Source organism: Stigmatopora nigra, chromosome 9 (genome assembly GCF_051989575.1).
Source record: "Stigmatopora nigra isolate UIUO_SnigA chromosome 9, RoL_Snig_1.1, whole genome shotgun sequence".
NCBI classification, from domain to species: domain Eukaryota; kingdom Metazoa; phylum Chordata; class Actinopteri; order Syngnathiformes; family Syngnathidae; genus Stigmatopora; species Stigmatopora nigra.
Genome location: NC_135516.1, coordinates 8,628,288 through 8,644,221, shown reverse-complemented (window position 1 = coordinate 8,644,221; position 15,934 = coordinate 8,628,288). Strand labels below are relative to the sequence as shown.

At 38.8% G+C, this 15,934-nt stretch overlaps 4 protein-coding genes across 6 annotated transcripts; 2 read left to right on the top strand and 2 right to left on the bottom strand.

Moving 5' to 3' along the window:
• The first annotated feature begins 98 nt into the window (after positions 1-98).
• aldh9a1b (aldehyde dehydrogenase 9 family, member A1b) lies at positions 99-4,972 on the top strand. Its single transcript, XM_077723535.1, has 12 exons — positions 99-224; positions 325-534; positions 1,719-1,864; positions 1,960-2,089; positions 2,384-2,518; positions 2,784-2,980; positions 3,236-3,376; positions 3,440-3,628; positions 3,731-3,818; positions 3,906-4,047; positions 4,172-4,284; positions 4,381-4,972. Exons 2-12 carry the CDS (start codon positions 366-368, stop codon positions 4,473-4,475), a joined length of 1,545 nt encoding a protein of 514 aa, XP_077579661.1. The 5' UTR covers positions 99-224; positions 325-365; the 3' UTR covers positions 4,476-4,972.
• zte38 (zebrafish testis-expressed 38) lies at positions 4,135-7,351 on the bottom strand. 3 transcript variants are annotated; one of them, XM_077723545.1, is made up of 12 exons: positions 7,005-7,351; positions 6,654-6,798; positions 6,517-6,580; positions 6,301-6,337; positions 6,203-6,223; positions 6,094-6,120; positions 5,927-5,994; positions 5,693-5,841; positions 5,397-5,617; positions 5,220-5,274; positions 5,114-5,154; positions 4,135-5,048 (listed from the first exon to the last, which is right to left on the bottom strand). In XM_077723545.1, the coding sequence occupies exons 1-12, from the start codon at positions 7,050-7,052 to the stop codon at positions 4,998-5,000; spliced, it is 927 nt and encodes a 308-aa protein (XP_077579671.1). In that variant the 5' UTR covers positions 7,053-7,351; the 3' UTR covers positions 4,135-4,997. The 3 variants fall into 3 exon arrangements, with proteins under 3 accessions (XP_077579671.1, XP_077579669.1, XP_077579670.1); XM_077723543.1 differs by lacking the exon at positions 6,094-6,120 and having other exon boundaries at positions 4,136-5,048; positions 7,005-7,116; positions 7,211-7,336; XM_077723544.1 differs by lacking the exons at positions 6,094-6,120; positions 6,203-6,223 and having other exon boundaries at positions 4,137-5,048; positions 7,005-7,342.
• A 219-nt stretch (positions 7,352-7,570) lies between these two features.
• prdx1 (peroxiredoxin 1) lies at positions 7,571-10,080 on the bottom strand. The gene is made up of 6 exons (XM_077723551.1): positions 9,919-10,080; positions 9,027-9,141; positions 8,729-8,882; positions 8,533-8,655; positions 8,229-8,359; positions 7,571-7,906 (listed from the first exon to the last, which is right to left on the bottom strand). Exons 2-6 carry the CDS (start codon positions 9,130-9,132, stop codon positions 7,824-7,826), a joined length of 597 nt encoding a protein of 198 aa, XP_077579677.1. The 5' UTR covers positions 9,133-9,141; positions 9,919-10,080; the 3' UTR covers positions 7,571-7,823.
• A 1,650-nt stretch (positions 10,081-11,730) lies between these two features.
• Positions 11,731-15,539, top strand: LOC144201136 (nuclear autoantigenic sperm protein-like). Its single transcript, XM_077723534.1, has 14 exons — positions 11,731-11,845; positions 11,938-12,058; positions 12,554-12,634; positions 12,703-12,809; positions 13,003-13,386; positions 13,462-13,508; positions 13,681-13,775; positions 13,843-13,916; positions 14,010-14,198; positions 14,582-14,742; positions 14,814-14,867; positions 14,942-15,025; positions 15,099-15,213; positions 15,292-15,539. The coding sequence occupies exons 1-13, from the start codon at positions 11,755-11,757 to the stop codon at positions 15,195-15,197; spliced, it is 1,587 nt and encodes a 528-aa protein (XP_077579660.1). The 5' UTR covers positions 11,731-11,754; the 3' UTR covers positions 15,198-15,213; positions 15,292-15,539.
• Positions 15,540-15,934: the final 395 nt, after the last annotated feature.

Here is a 15,934-nt window from a genome sequence, read left to right as displayed (position 1 = left end):
ACACATTGTTGAGATGTTTAAATCATTTACCTTGTTGCATACACATGCGCTAAATTTTTAAATAAAATAGTTGTTGTTGCTTTCTATTTTTATTTTCTAGGTCAAAGAATTGTATCCAATCAAACGCAAGTCCCGCCCCTATGGAATATGCAAAACACCAAACGGAACTTTTACATGACCAAAGTAATAACTGTTTTACCACCCATGTTAGCGTAGATCCGATGGTAAGTTCTTGTGCTGTTAATGTCAGTTTGATATATAACGTGAAATTATAGTTTTGTGCATGCGTGTTCAAAGTACGCTTTGCTATGTTGCGTTTGGCAGTTGTCAGTGCAATTGAAAGCAGCGGAACCACCAAAATAAGTATGCTGCAGTGTGTCACTATGCTCCAGCGGGCGTTTATGCTGTCACCCGCAGTACGAGGCATATCCTCGGGCTCTTTAGAAATTACAGCCCCGCTGAACTTCTGGGGTGGCAAAAGAAGGGAGAGCCGAGAAAGAAACAATGTGGAGAACGTCTATGAGCCTTCAACAGGTAAATAAATGTACTAAAAATGTAATTATCACTTAATATGCTGTTTTACATCACTTGAATAAGACAAGTACTCATCCATATCATATGTTTTGGCAATTAGATAGTAATAGTCAAGTGGCTTATTTAACAGTTCATCTGTCATTATGCAAATAGTACTAGTTTTTGCCAGTTGCAGCTCTGGAAGTCTGGAGCTCATTAATTCAACCCCAAATATGATAGACTTGCACAATGATCCCAGTGACGTAGTTGTTTTGCCCAGCAATCTGGGAAAAATTAAATATCATTTGGAGAGTTTGGAGTTTTTATCTAATCTGAAAATCTCCCTGGGCTTGTGCGGGTTTTCTTCGGGTATTCTGATTTCCTCCCACATCCCAAAACATGACTGGTAGGCTGAACACTTTACATTGTTCCCTGGTATGAGTGTGAATAATATTTCATCTCTTTTGGCTGGCAACCAATTCCGGGTATCCCAGCACCCTCCAGCGACCCTTGTGAGGATAAGCGGTGTGGGAAATGAATGAATGGATGAATGAATTATGTAAAATTCCAGTCCAAATAGATCATATAAAGTCAAGCTCTCTGATAAAGGAGTGATTATCTGGGCCTTTTTTAGCATGGCAATTCAACAGGACTGACTGCACCTTGCAGGCATTGCGTCAACCATTAACCCATCAGTAGGTGAAAATATACGAGACAAAAATGCGAGTCTGCCCTACAAAAAAAAAGCTGAGTCATAATCGGGTCATTCAACGAACGGGACATCGATCCCACCAGCTGCAAATGTACAAGGCATGCTTGGGTGGGGGGATCAATATGCAACTCTGCAGTGGACCAAAGTTCAGACCTCAATCAGATGAAATTTGGTGGCAGGACTTTGACTGAGGTTAGGAAATTTCAAAATGTAGTCTACAGTAATACATACACAATATATTTTTTTCATCAAGTTCTTGGCTATTGCAACTAGCTGATTTCGATATATGATATTAAACTAAAATATTGAGGTTTGTCCACAAAAGTCATATGTAGACAACTGGACTTCCTTATTTGTTGATCTTAAACAAACAAGAAAGGCCCGGTTACCTTGTCTCGACCTAGCGGTTTACCGTGACGTGGATGTCTGACATTGTCAACAGACAAAGTTGATTTTTGGATTCAAGAGTTATTGAACATACTTTATTTTCCAGGGCGTGTCTTGTGCAAATTAGCGCCATGTGGTGCTGCAGAGGTGGACCAGGCGGTGGCGGCAGCCAAGTCAGCCTTTGTCCCCTGGAGTCAAATGTCTGGAATGGAGAGAGCAAGAGTGATGAGAGAAGCTGCTCACATCATAGAGGTGTGTTCATTTATTTAGCTTTTCACAGATTCGAGAAATGTAAACATCATCACTTTACCTTGACAGCTGGGGTTTTTTTTGTTTGTCATCCACAGAAAAGGAGAGAGGAGATTGCAGAAATGGAAGTTGTCAACAATGGGAAGTCCATCACAGAGGCACGTCTGGATGTGGACTCTGCACGATTATGTATAGAGTACTACGCAGGACTGGCCAGCACTCTTGCGGGTTAGTGCACCACAGCATAGTAGTTCCATCACTCTAGAAACTTAAAGAAGACTAGGAAATACAATGCTGCAATTGAATATCTTTTCATGTCTTTTCATTTAAATATGCTATCAAATCCAACAGTGCTGACATTAAAATAATAGCAGACTATATTTTGGCTACAAAAAAATCTAAAAATGATATCTAACAATAAAATTAAATCCTTTTGATTTCATGCTCATTACTTCATACATTTTTTAAGAAATATAATCAATCAAAACTGTTCAAATGATACCTTGATTTTGATCTGTCCAGGCCAGCATGTCCAGTTGCCAGGTGGATCTTTTGCCTACACTCGCAGGGAGCCTTTGGGTGTATGCGTTGGCATTGGTGCTTGGAATTACCCTTTCCAGATTGCTGCTTGGAAATCAGCCCCAGCATTGGCTTGTGGTACGCCCGTATGGAAACACGCACTAAATTTTTTCTATAGGTGGCACTGCAAGAAGCTACGGTTGTAGATAGAGACGAAGCCAATCTAGTATCAAGTACTCTCCCAGTTCAAATGGCTTGAACACCTACCATTTTCAATGACTTTTTAATAGTCAATTAAAATATCTAGACTTTGTTAGACCATTTGTCCCACACTATCTATTATACGTTTTTTTTGCAGTGTTTTCTTTAACATGCTAATTTTCTGTCATGTTTTGTGAATAAGGCAACAGCATGGTATTCAAGCCATCACCAGTCACGCCTGTGACAGCTGTCATGCTGGCAGAAATCTACGAGGAGGCAGGATTTCCGCAAGGTCTCTTTAATGTGGTGCAAGGGGGACAGGAGACAGGTAGTTTACTTTGCCACCACCCTGATGTTGCAAAGGTGTCCTTCACTGGGAGCGTGCCAACTGGAAAGAAGGTAAGTTAAACATTATACAGAGGGCGTGGGCCTTGTTCATGTGTGCTGTGGTTAACTCCAGAAAAGACTTGGTAGTTAAAATGATTAAATTCTAAGAATTGGAACTAGTTTAATACCAAAATATGGAGTAGAGATTAATTTGATCAATGTTGGTGAGCTTCTGAAGTGCTGTTATTATTGCACAAGGGTATTTCTGTGTCTGGCTGAGACACTTTAATTTCAAACAAAAGTCTTTTTTTGTGTGTGACCACACAGATTATGGAAATGGCCTCCAAAGGGGTGAAGCCAGTGACATTAGAGCTAGGGGGGAAATCTCCCCTGATCATCTTTGAAGACAGTGATCTGAAGAATGCAGTACGGGGTGCTCTCATGGCGAACTTCCTTTCTCAAGGCCAGGTAGAAGCTGTGTCTGAATGTCCCTTAGAGGTGCCAGTTTTTCAACTTTTTCTTGTTTTACAGGTTTGCAGCAATGGGACAAGAGTTTTTGTCCAAAAGGATATTCTTCAGGAATTTGTGAATGAAGTGGTGAAAAAGACAAAGGCTATTGAGATTGGTGATCCATTGTTGGAAAGTACCAGAATGGGAGGGCTGGTCAACCGGACCCATTTGGAGAAGGTCCTGGCCTTTTTGGATCAGGCAAAGAAGGAAGTAAGGCTGAGAAATTCTAGTTCACCTGAAAGTTTTTTTTCCACCAAACTTATACAACATTTGGATTCCTCTTTTCAATTTCCTTCATATTTAATGTGACAGGGGGCCACTGTATTGTGCGGGGGTGAGCCTTTCATTCCTTCAGACCCTAAACTCAGACATGGATACTACATGACACCATGCGTACTGGGTAAGCATATGTTTGGTCCAGTCATATTTGGGTTAAAAAAGCAATAGGATTTCAGTCCACATTCTCATTCATTTTTTTCCTCTCTAGCCGATTGCAGAGATGACATGACCTGTGTGAGGGAGGAAATCTTCGGTCCCGTTATGTCTGTGTTGTCCTTTGAAACAGAAGATGAGGTATTGCAGCGAGCCAATGATACCACAATGGGATTAGCTGCTGGAGTTTTTACCAGGTTAGGGCTGGGAGAAGCATACTGGCTTCTCATGAATAATAAGAGTGCCAAGAAAATGGATTTATTGTCACCGTAAATTGTATTGGACGAATCCTATCTTATCGTTTTACCTCAATCTTTTCAGGGATGTCAAGCGTGCCCACCGAGTGATTGAACACCTCAAGGCTGGTTCCTGTTTCATTAACAACTACAATATCACTCCTGTCGAGGTTCCATTCGGAGGTTTCAAAATGTCAGGTATGTGATGCCCTGAATAACCACATTTTTGTAAATATAGCCAGTTCTTCCTCGGGGGGAAAAAAGTGTCTTAGAAATGTTTTCTGTGTTGACCAGGGATTGGACGGGAAAACGGCCAGGTGACAATTGAGCACTACTCTCAGTTGAAGACTGTGTATGTAGAGATGGGGGATGTCGACAGCCTTTTCTAGGAATTGCGGTTCTACAGGAAGACACGAGTACTGGAATGCTGATGTGTGAAGTATAGGCATTCACTCGGGGGAGTTTCATGCTGCTAACAATTGCCCGGGGGATGAAGTGAGCCTTAGATATATTTAAGGAAATTTTGCACTCCAATATATGAAGGACATTGTCACGAATGCCTTATGACTGTAATATGAGAATAGCTATGGTATATCGAAATGATGTCAGTTTTTCAAATTTCAAGACTTATGTTTCTATACTTTTTCACTTTTTCTATACTTTTGCACTGTATAATTTTTGCCAAGTGACGTCTGTTATTGTGGACAAAAGTTTTTATACATTTTAAATTCTGATGCTTTTTATAAGAAGTAATTGAAACATACTTATTAATGCAAACAGGCACAAACACAGTGTGCCAATTAATTACGGAACAAGGACTTTCTGATTGATTACAATCAACAGTGTTCGGTATTTAAATAAAACAAAGAACAGTGCATGTATTATTACTTGTGTTAATGCAGTCATTTTTTTCACTTTAAAGTCCTCTTCTTTCCTGTGCCCTGTTTGTCTACTGCCTTCCTCTAAAATAGAAACAAAGGTTAGCGAAACCCCAAGAACATAGTACTACTTCAAATACTAAACCTACTTTTACTGTGCGCTTTGTGGGTTTCTTGAACTGTGCTGAATCTGTTTAAAATCAGGTTTAGAATTAACTACTTTAGCTATGAGCTCTCGACATCAGTTCAACTTACCATTTTCAGATGGCAGATCATCGTCATCAGCCGCAGATACTATCTTGTTATGGCCCTGTAATGAAACAATATGGAGTTGAATCTGCTGCTCTCTGTTCTGAAATGTCTTTCCAAATTACTTTCAGCTGTACATTTGTATCCATATGTGTACAAAGTAGAACTTGAAAGTACTTCAACCTTTTCAATTTCTCTCTCCAAAGTACTTGTCTGCTGAGGCTCCACTTGGTTTCCATCTTTAAGGTTCCTGAGGCGACTGTTGTCAGCCGACACTTTAACTTGAAAAGTATGGAAGGGTGTCTGTATGTCACCCACTGTAAAGTCAACAGCCGTGCCATTGAAAAATAGACGGTCGCATGTTCCCTTCTTGAAGCCTGGTGGCTCGTAGTCCGCTGGAGTAACTGGGGATGAAGAGCATAGCGTGTTTGCAATGTGGACTGTCTTGTGACCGCCTGTCGTTTTTTTTGAGAGCTTACTGTCATCGTAGTAGTAGAGCTTCATGGTGAGGTGGCTATTGTCGGGAAGAACGCCGAGGTTCTGCATAAGCAGGAAGAGCTTCTTGATCAACAACATAGTCGCTGTCTTGGTATCGCCTAACGTGACCTTCAACGCGACATCATTGTTCCTGTGGTTTTACAATAGATGTTAATTCCATCTGCTACTTACACCACCCATAACTACAGATAAAACAACAAAATGTCTTTTCAAACCTCAGTACATCCATCTCGGGACCTGTGGTGGTATACTTGAATTTGAAACTGTAAGACTCAATAATGCACTGGAAAATAAAACAAAAAAAAGATTTGTTTTACTTTTAGGTTGGCTTTAATGGTTTGACAAAAGTGATACTAAATTGCTGTATTATGAAAAGACTTACATTGGGATTCTTTTCATTGGTGAATACCTAGATTGCACATCAAAATTTGGTCATGTTATCTATTTTGGGTTGGCTCAAATGTTTGCCTTCATTTCATTGAATTACTTACCCCGATAAAAATAATTTGGAGCTGGGAAACAGGGTAACAATTCAAAATTAGAAACAGCATTAGATTATTTTAAAGAGTTTTTAGATTTTCATACTTACATATTGTTTATCCAGTGCATCAAAACAGCCATAAAGCCTATGCAACAACAACAAAAATCAAATTAACCATCAACAGAAGCCAAAAAAGTGGCTTTAGGATTATATATCATCGAAATGCTGCATCTTTAAAACTGCTCTTGCAAAACTATAATAAAACAAAAATTTAATAGAGTTAATTACTACAAGGGGATTATTTGAGTAACTAATCATGAGCACCATTTTACAACTTTGTTTGCTCCAATTGCACAGTCGTCTTCCCGCAATATCTTGATGCACAGGTCTGTTGGAAACATCACACAGTTTCAACATGTTTGAAATAACAGTAATTTGTAATAGATGTAATGGTCACTCACCTTCCAAATATTTGGAACGGTAGGCATTTTCAGGAAAAATGCCTCTGAGATAAGTGATGGTGGATACAGCAACAGCCAACATTCTCTTGACAAAAGCGAGGGACCCTGCTTTGTTCTTGGGGTCATTTGGAAATAATCCAGTCCACTTTAAAGTTTAAAACACAATCACAAAAAGGAAACAAATAAATCAATGAGGGCACAATAGTCCATGGAGCATAAAAGCTACCACTAGATGACGCTGTTACATTTGTTAAAAACGCATAAAACCCAACACAATTTCAATTGTTATCCAAAATCGAAAAGTTGACTTCAATTGTTATCCAAAACCGAAAAGTTGACTTATTTCCAAACCTCTGTAGTGATTTCTCTCCTCTTCTTGATGCCTTTTACTGTTGCCATTTTTGTATTTTTTCCAAGAATCTCAATCAGCTAATTGCTGCTAATGCTAACAAGCATGAACCTACTAATGGTGTTATACGACACAAATCGTCAATAAACTGTAAATATGGCACAAATTAACAACACAGCAAAAGTTTACGAGGAACAAAAAGTATCACCTTTGGCTGAAAAATAGTTACAATGAACTAAGTAAGCAACGTCTATAAAGCTAGATATATAATTTGCGTCAGGCAATTTGCAGACAGCTGCTAAGATTAGCTCGTTTGTTGGTTTCCTGCTCTGGAGTTTAAAAAAAAAACAGGGTATACATATATTTAATTTTTAACCCATAGTTGGCTGGTTCCAGCACCCTCCACGACCCTTGATTGCATAAAAATGTAGTATTGCATTGTTTTTCTATCTAGTTCTTTATGGTTGTTTTTAAATGTAAGATTTTTCCATTTTGAGATGTAATTTTTCAAATAAATGTTATATTATTTATTAATTTTATGATGGTAGAGTAGTGAAGACAAAATATACAAAGATGAATTGCCTTCTTTAATAAAAATAAGAGAACCCATGAAGTGAGACATCTTCTGAATTTATACAGTACATTGTTTTTAAGATAAGGAATGACATGAAAGACACATTGTGGTCTTCAGTGAACAAAGACAATCAAATACAAGAACCCATAGAAAAGCTTCCACAAAGAAACTATAAAATAGTGACTTCTAAAAACATTATCTATATGAAATCTCTTAAGGCATGTAGCAGAGTTTGGCCTTGGTCTTATCAGTGCTTGGAAAAGAACTCTTTGCTCTTCTGGACATCAGGTTTGATAGTGTCTGTTCCTGGTTTCCAGCCAGCCGGGCACACTGAAAACAAAAGCTGGGTTATGGCAAAGCCTTAAGATACGGCAGTATTACACACAGATACAGAATGCAATGATATATAAAATTACTGAAATTACTCAAGGTGAGGCAACAATCATTTTGAACTTTGATCCTTCTGAATTGCACCCTAAACAATTGTTCACTGAATGATGTTTATGACTTATAAAAGTTGGTGAATTAACAAGTACAATTGGATGAGAGGGAGTAAAAACTTGTAAACCCAAAGTGTGTACATATCTTTATATGTACATTGGGAATTTCCTTTTGATACCTGGTAAAAAATAATAATTAATAAATTGTGTACCTTCTCCATGCTTGTCAGTGAACTGAAAAGCTTGAACCAACCGCAAGGTCTCATCGACAGACCGTCCCACGGGAAGGTCATTGATGGTGATCTGTCTTAGTATGCCCTTATCATCGATAATGAACAGGCCCCTAAAATACATAGAACATTTGATTGGACAGTGGGCTTTTTACCAATATGTCAAAAAGTGTGAAGAAAAAAACATTAAACCAACTCTTACAACCGAGTTAATTAACCTGCATAAACAAATGAAGCCTAAAAGTTCCATTATATTGAATGTCTTTCAATGAATTGAATGAATTACCTGTAGGCAATGCCTTCATCCGCTTTTAGAATGCCATAATCTTCGGAGATGGTGTGTCGCATGTCAGACACAAGTGGAATCTTCATGCTGCCCAAACCACCTTGCTTACGGGGAGTGTTTATCCTGGTAAGAGCACGGACAGAATTTTTAGATATTTGAGAGAGCACACAACTATGTAGTTGAATTGGTCAAATACCATGCCAAGTGGGAGAAGTGAGAGTCAACAGAGGCACCGATGACCTCACATCCTATCTTCTTGAAGTCGTCGGCGGCATCGCTGAATGCGATGATCTCAGTCGGGCACACGAAGGTGAAGTCCAGTGGGTAAAAGAAGAAGACAATATACTTCCCTGCATTCACAGGAAAACAAGAGCTTCAGATGGAAAGTGGTAGCAATGATGAGATTATTATTTATATATTCTGTAGTGAAAAGCAGCATCAAAGCTAAAGTGCCTTTGAATATGGCATTGAATGAATATTGATGGGATCATTACCTCTGTAGTCGGATAATTTGATGTCCTTGAACTGGCCATTTGGCATCACAGCTGTAGCGGTGAAATCTGGAGCCATTTTTCCAATTTGAGCTTTGCCTGCAGCCATTTTCGGAAACTGGATAACAGATTAAATTGTATTTTAAAAAAAGTATGCGTGTGCTATGGTAGTAAGTTGAGATATCAGAAAATTATGGCCAATGGAAACCTGAGACATGTCTGCTTTGAGGAACTATCCTTTTTTTCGAATCAATTTTCAATTTCTGACCCTCATTTTTATAAATGTTGAGGGTAGTAGACAAAATCTCACCATCACCCTCATAATCATGGTATTACATTAACCAGCTGATAGGAAATATTGTGAACGATTTTCATTATTATTTATTTGGCCTTTTTCCCAAGGTTTACTTTCTTACAATAACCCTCAAACGCAACTTGACGTAGTAAATCTTAAAATGGGCGTTTCTAAGCGGAGAGTTTATTCATGAATCACTTTTTTTATGTTTGATAAGTTGCACACATGGGAAAAAACTATATATTTGCATTATAACACAATCATTTACTCAAAAAATGAAGAAATAAATCTTGCTTAGCTTAACTAGACTGACACTAGTTGGAGAGAAGGAAGTCAGAATACTTTCCGTTTCATAATGACAGTTAATAACACAATTCTTACATACAACGTGAATAAAATGAACTTGTTTCTCGAGTAGAACAAGTTCCTACTCAAATAAAATACTTGTTGAAACATTGAAACATTATTCCTATGACTTTGGATTCTACTAAATATTTTTAAAACTACTGGTACGTGACGAAAAGAGGTTTAATATACTGTTGAACTAAGTTAATATAGGAAAACTACACTATAGAAGACGTAATATTGTACAATACACACCTTCACTCTGTATTCCAATTCGACGAGTCTTAAGCCTGGAAGGAAAGGTTGTCAAAAGGCGGAGGGTGATGAAGCCCATTTATAGCAAACCACATCTCGCGTAAATACGACTGACAAACGATATTTGAGTTTGTTCACTTCTCCGTTCTCTCTTTCAAATATCATATATATCTAGCTAAATGTCCTGTACTTGCTCTGAGCCATTGTTGATGAATATCATCACTTGTCGGCCATTTATCCCCGGAGCAACTAAAGACAATATTTTACTCTTTTAATTAGGCTAGAGCTGCGAAATTAATTAGATTTGCTATTGAAATGTTTAAAAAGCTTTGTTTTTTTTCATTAACATGAAATAGTCAGGAAATAAAGCATAATATTAGAAATAATTTACCTTTTGCCCAACATCCAGCACGAATGATAGCCACATTCACTGAGTTTTCTCCAAACTAAAAGTTTGTAATTCAGTCAAGAATTCAATGTTACGAGTATTTTAGGTTAGAAAATTACTCAACTTCAATGGAAGTCTTCTGACGCAAGATGGCAGCTGGTTACAACTTGGCCTTTTGACATCTACCATAATATGTATAACCTTTGCCCAAAGAACAGACACAGCATGACATAGCACATTTCTTACATTTTCCTGTGTATTTCCAGGTATTTTGAAATCATTGAAGACAATAATGACAAGGAGTCATCACATGAGATTCAGCTGAATAAAGAGAAGTACAATGGTTTTGATTGTAGAACCCTTCAAGGAAATAGACACAGTTAAACAGATCTTAACTCTTTACATGGTAATCCAATGCAAATGAATTGGACATTTATCACCGTCCTTGGCACTGAAACATACATATACAATCCTAAAAGAAAAACCTCGTCAATATGAGGAAAACTAAAATAACACAATTTGGCTAATGGATTTACTAAACATTTCATCTTTATTTCCTGCTTTTGACATTTCTTTCTCTAATGGAGGGAACACTTGAAAATCAAATGAACCAATACTGAGACCCTCTACCACTCCCTTGCATCTCTCTCACTGTCACTGATTGATGTTCTTACATGCTGTTCCCATGGGAACCATATCAAGGGCCAGAGAAGAGGGTCTACACAATAATAACCTCTTTCGGCAAGCGTCATATCGATCAAATACTGTTGTCATCTGTTATTTCACAATAGGCGTGCAATTTCTGCAACTAAGTGTTTGAAGGGCATTCATGTCCTTCATCTTGGACCTGATGCATCCTCAAAACATACATAAACAAAATTGCAATATTTTTACATGTTGATAACAGCTATGATCAGTCTGTCAGGTAGTACTGAACTATTTGAAATATACATACAGGCACTGTTTAGAAAGGTTGGGTAGTGCATAAATTATATTGTTTGAAGTAAGAATTGAGATTGTGTTGATGAATCTCAGTGTGACACCAATTGGATGGCAGGTCCAGACATGTATAACAAGGTACATAATGACATTATGGAAGCAGTGGGGGGAAACTCACTTTCCATCACAGCAGGGAGTGACATAGTAGGCATGTACATCAGACCCACACACTCACACAAACAAAACCATTGGCAGTACTTTCCTATGTTTGAAAATACAGTGATTTGAAATTAATTTTGTTTTATTGGTCATATATACCTACCCCAATCATGCAGATAATGCTCTTTAAAATAGAAAATACTCTCAAACATCTTGCAAACCAACAGCAATGGTAATTCCGCAATTAATTCATCAACCCTGATATAAAAAAAATAAAATACGTGTATGCACCTTTAAGAACCCCGCCCACCACGTGGATTCCGGAAGGAAGACCCAAGCATTGGCGCCAAATGCAAGCACAAGAACGCATGCCATCCCGACACGACGTCACGTCACTCATCCCCATACGTTTCCTTTTAAATACGTCTCATCGCCGTCAAGGTTCGTTAGTCCGATCTCATATATACTATCAATGATCATATTTCACTTTTGCTATACTATGCATTAACATTTATTTTGTGAACTTTGTGCAGACCGGGCTTTTTTAGTAGACATGGAAGAAGCCAATAAGCTTATCGGTGCAGGGAAAAAACATCTGGTGATGGGAAAAGTGGTGGATGCGGTGAGCACTTTTCAGGAGGCCTGCGGAATACTGTGAGTTTTATCATTTTTATAAGTTTACTGGAATCTCATCAAACTGTGAAGTGGTACACGAAAACAAAAATCACCAAAGTGCATACGTTTTAAAATTTAAAGATCTTCCTCCAATACATGTCACATTTGCAGACAGAATGAGCGTTAAATGGAATTTAGGGGCATATTTTGGTTAAGGAGTTTTTTTTTTATTCAGGGCAGGTTTGCTAATTAAAGTATTTTATTACTCAAATGCTTGTGACCGGTGCTCAGAATCAGATCAGGTGGGAAATTACCATATTTATACTATAAATTATACTACTATTTGTATTCGTACTATAATATAAGTCGCACCAGCCAAAGAGTACACAATGAAGAAAGAATATATATAAGTCATATTTTGGGAGAGTAATTTTATCAGCAAAGGGACAACAAACATGCATTAAAGTATCAATAATAAAATGAAGAACAAAAGGCTACGTAGTATTTACAAGTGTACTTTTCCTTCCCCTTCAGAGCTAAAGAATACGGAGACACTGCAGATGAGTGTGCCGAGGCATTCTTTTGGTGTGGTAATGCACTCTTGAGTTTGGCGAGGTAGGAATGCCCTTTTTCCCAAATGATTTTTTAAAAGGATTGAGCTGAATAACGGTTTTCTGGTGCAGGATGGAGAATTCTGTTCTCGGCAACGCTTTGGAAGGAGTTCCGGATGATGATGAGGAGGATGAGAAGCCAAAGAACTCCAATGTGGAGAGCACGGAAAGTGTTGATGGTGAGGGAAGGTTAACTCGTTATTTTGACTGTTGGAAAACCTCCCACTCCAAAAAGATTGGACATCTAATGGTCATCTTTCATTGCCATTCATAACCAGTTCTTGTTTTACATCATTTTGACATATATTTGATGTCATAGTCTGGTGATGGGGTAAATATGAAGCTTTAAGGCTTTTCTGTCTTTCATAACAGATAAGACCAGAGATGAGCTGAGGGTTCAAGTTTATGACGCTATGGCGGAGAAATCTGAAGATTCCAAAAAGAAAGATGACGGTGATAAAAAGGGTGAAGTCAATGGAAGCCAAATGGAGGAAAATGAGGAAGACAAAGCTGAACATGTAAAAGGAGATGAGGTGAAAAGTGGAGCTGACAAGGTGGACCAACCATCGGATGATGTAAGGGAATCGACATCAAGCAAAATGGAAGACGCAGCTGACAAGACGTTTAAGGCGGGTGAAGCATCTGACAAAAAGGAAGGAGGTGAAGTACAAGAAATGGCTGTTGATGAGGTCAAAGAAGAAGCTGAGAAAATGGAGGAGGATGAAGATGAGGATAAACCAGCAGAGGGAGCTGAAGGTAGGTTAATCTTATTTGCTTCCAAGTCTGAAAAATTATACCTTTTGTTTTTTTTCTCCTTTTTTTTCTTTCTAGTTGAATCTGAAGAAAGTGCAGGAGAGGAGAATGACAATGGAGAAAAGGTACAACAACAGAAAAAGTTGTTTATGTTGAGAACCTCTGCTAATCTCACAATATGGAAATTGTTGTTCTGGAATACTACAACTAAACCTTTTAGAATACAAAGTATTGCAATTCGGGACCATTTTTTGAGCTTTGGCCAAATCCCTTCAATTTTAAAGTGAAGTTTTTTAGCAGGAGAGTGACGAGGAGGAGGAGGGGAATGAGGAGGTGGGGAACCTCCAGCTTGCCTGGGAGATGCTGGAAGTAGCCAAAGTCATCTATAAGAGGTTCGAGCGGACTCTGAAAGAACATCACTCGATTCCAAACTGAATTTTCTTGTTCTTCTGGGTGTAGAAAAGAGTCGAAGGAAGACCAGCTCATGGCAGCGCAGACTCACTTGAGACTCGGCGAAGTTTCCGTCGAGTCAGGTCGGTGGAAGGTTTCTTTTCGGCGTTTGTGGTCGTGAGTGACGCAATCTGATTCCTGGCTTGCCCCCCCCCCCCCCCCCCCCCGGCCCGCAGGGAATTACACCCAAGCGCTGGAGGATTTCCAGGAGTGCCTTTCTCTTCAGCTCCAACACTTGGAATCGGACAGCAGGCTTGTGGCTGAGACGCACTACCAGCTGGGTGTGACCTTTGGCTTGAATCTGCAGTTCGGCGAGGCCATCCAGGCGTTTAACTGCTCCGCGTCGGTCATCAAGAGCAGGCTGGGTGAGAGGCGCTCGCCAAATTTTCTGCCCATTATTTTACTCACTGATGAATCTATCGATGAGTTAGGTTATTTGATTAAAAATAAGTCATTGCATTAAAAAAATTCAATGCATTTTGAAATGACTTTAGATGGAAACAGGCATATTTATTATTATATATTACTTATTATTGTATTGAGAATTCTCACTGTGGCCATGTTATATGACTTATTTAGTATTTACTGTTGTCACAAGAGGACATATCCTACAAAAAAATAAATACAACACTTTCAAGACAAGCTATTTCAACACCAGTCATTGAAGCAGTGACATTTTCTAATTGAAATACTCAATTTAAACATGGCAATGCTAACCCACATCCTTTCTGACCGGTTGTATGAACAGAAAAACTGCAAGGGTCGATGGAAAAGAAGGTCGACATGCTTTCTAAGGAACGGAAAGAGGCGGACGAGCTGGAGTCGCTGCTCCCGGACATCCAGGAGAAGGTGGTGGACGCCACTGATGGCCTGAAAACGATCGCCACGGAGACCTTGAAGGCTGCGCTGGTAGGCTAAACAACCCGTATTGTTTGCTCACGGTAAAGTAGATTTTGAGTGACCACCGTCTCACTCGGCAGGATGACGCCTTCCCTTCGACTGTGTCTGCTGGATCCAATACGGATACTTCTGCAGTGAGTGGCACCAGTAATTGATGATGAGCACAATCCGCATATGGTCTAAATGCAGCATAACACTTCCCACACAGATAAACCGGGACCAAGTCACTTCTACCAATGGGTCTGCTGCTGTTTCGCCTGTTTCTAACATCAGCCACTTGGTCAGGAAAAAGGTGGGACAGTGATTGATCTTCAAATGAATAATGGTGTGCTGCACTGTGTGATCTCAAGGCATCTGTGTTTTAGAGGAAACCAGAAGAGAGTCCTGTGAAAGAGGGTTTGGTTAAGAAGGTGAAGCAGGATGATACTCGGGAAGCCATTGCTGATTCCAGCAAGGCGCACTAAATATGGAAATTGAAGGGTAAGGGACTGTTATTAGGATTCTTTAACTGTCAGTTATGTACTAATTTGGTCATTGTTTTTCTTTATTCTCTTGCAGTCTGAAATGGGAGCATTGTTCTCACGTGACTCTGTCATACATCTTGTTGGACTTGTTTTTTTACAAAGTTGAATCCAAATGTTTTCTACATTGATGAAGTTGTGTGCTGAGATGATCCCAGCATCAAAACACTGCCTGTTGCACCTGCTTTGATATAATTGCAACATTCAAACTGAAACGTTGGCGTTGTTGCACAAACCTGTTGTTGGAATACTTGAATATGTCTAATAAAATATTTTCATATGTCACAGTTTTACTTTTATCTTTTGGTAATAAGACTTTCAATGGAACTGGGCTACCTTAAAATCTGCATTAATTTTGCAGAGCAGACACATGACTAGAAAATTGAGTGTTTCATTTGGCTGGTGCACTCAGTTACCCTGTTATATTTTGAAAACAGTATTTAACCCCATAAAAATCTGCCATAACATTACTGGTATAAAGTATGACACACAACCCCTATGTAATTCAAAATTTGTCAGCTTACGTTGGATGAACATAGACTAATTTTTTAGTCATTTTGGGCATCATTTACTCTGTTCAAAATGGGTTGGATGTCTAGCATTCCCAAAAGACCACCCATAAATAACTCAAAAGTTTAAAAACATTTCCTAACAATAGGAAATGGAGCTAAAGAAATGAG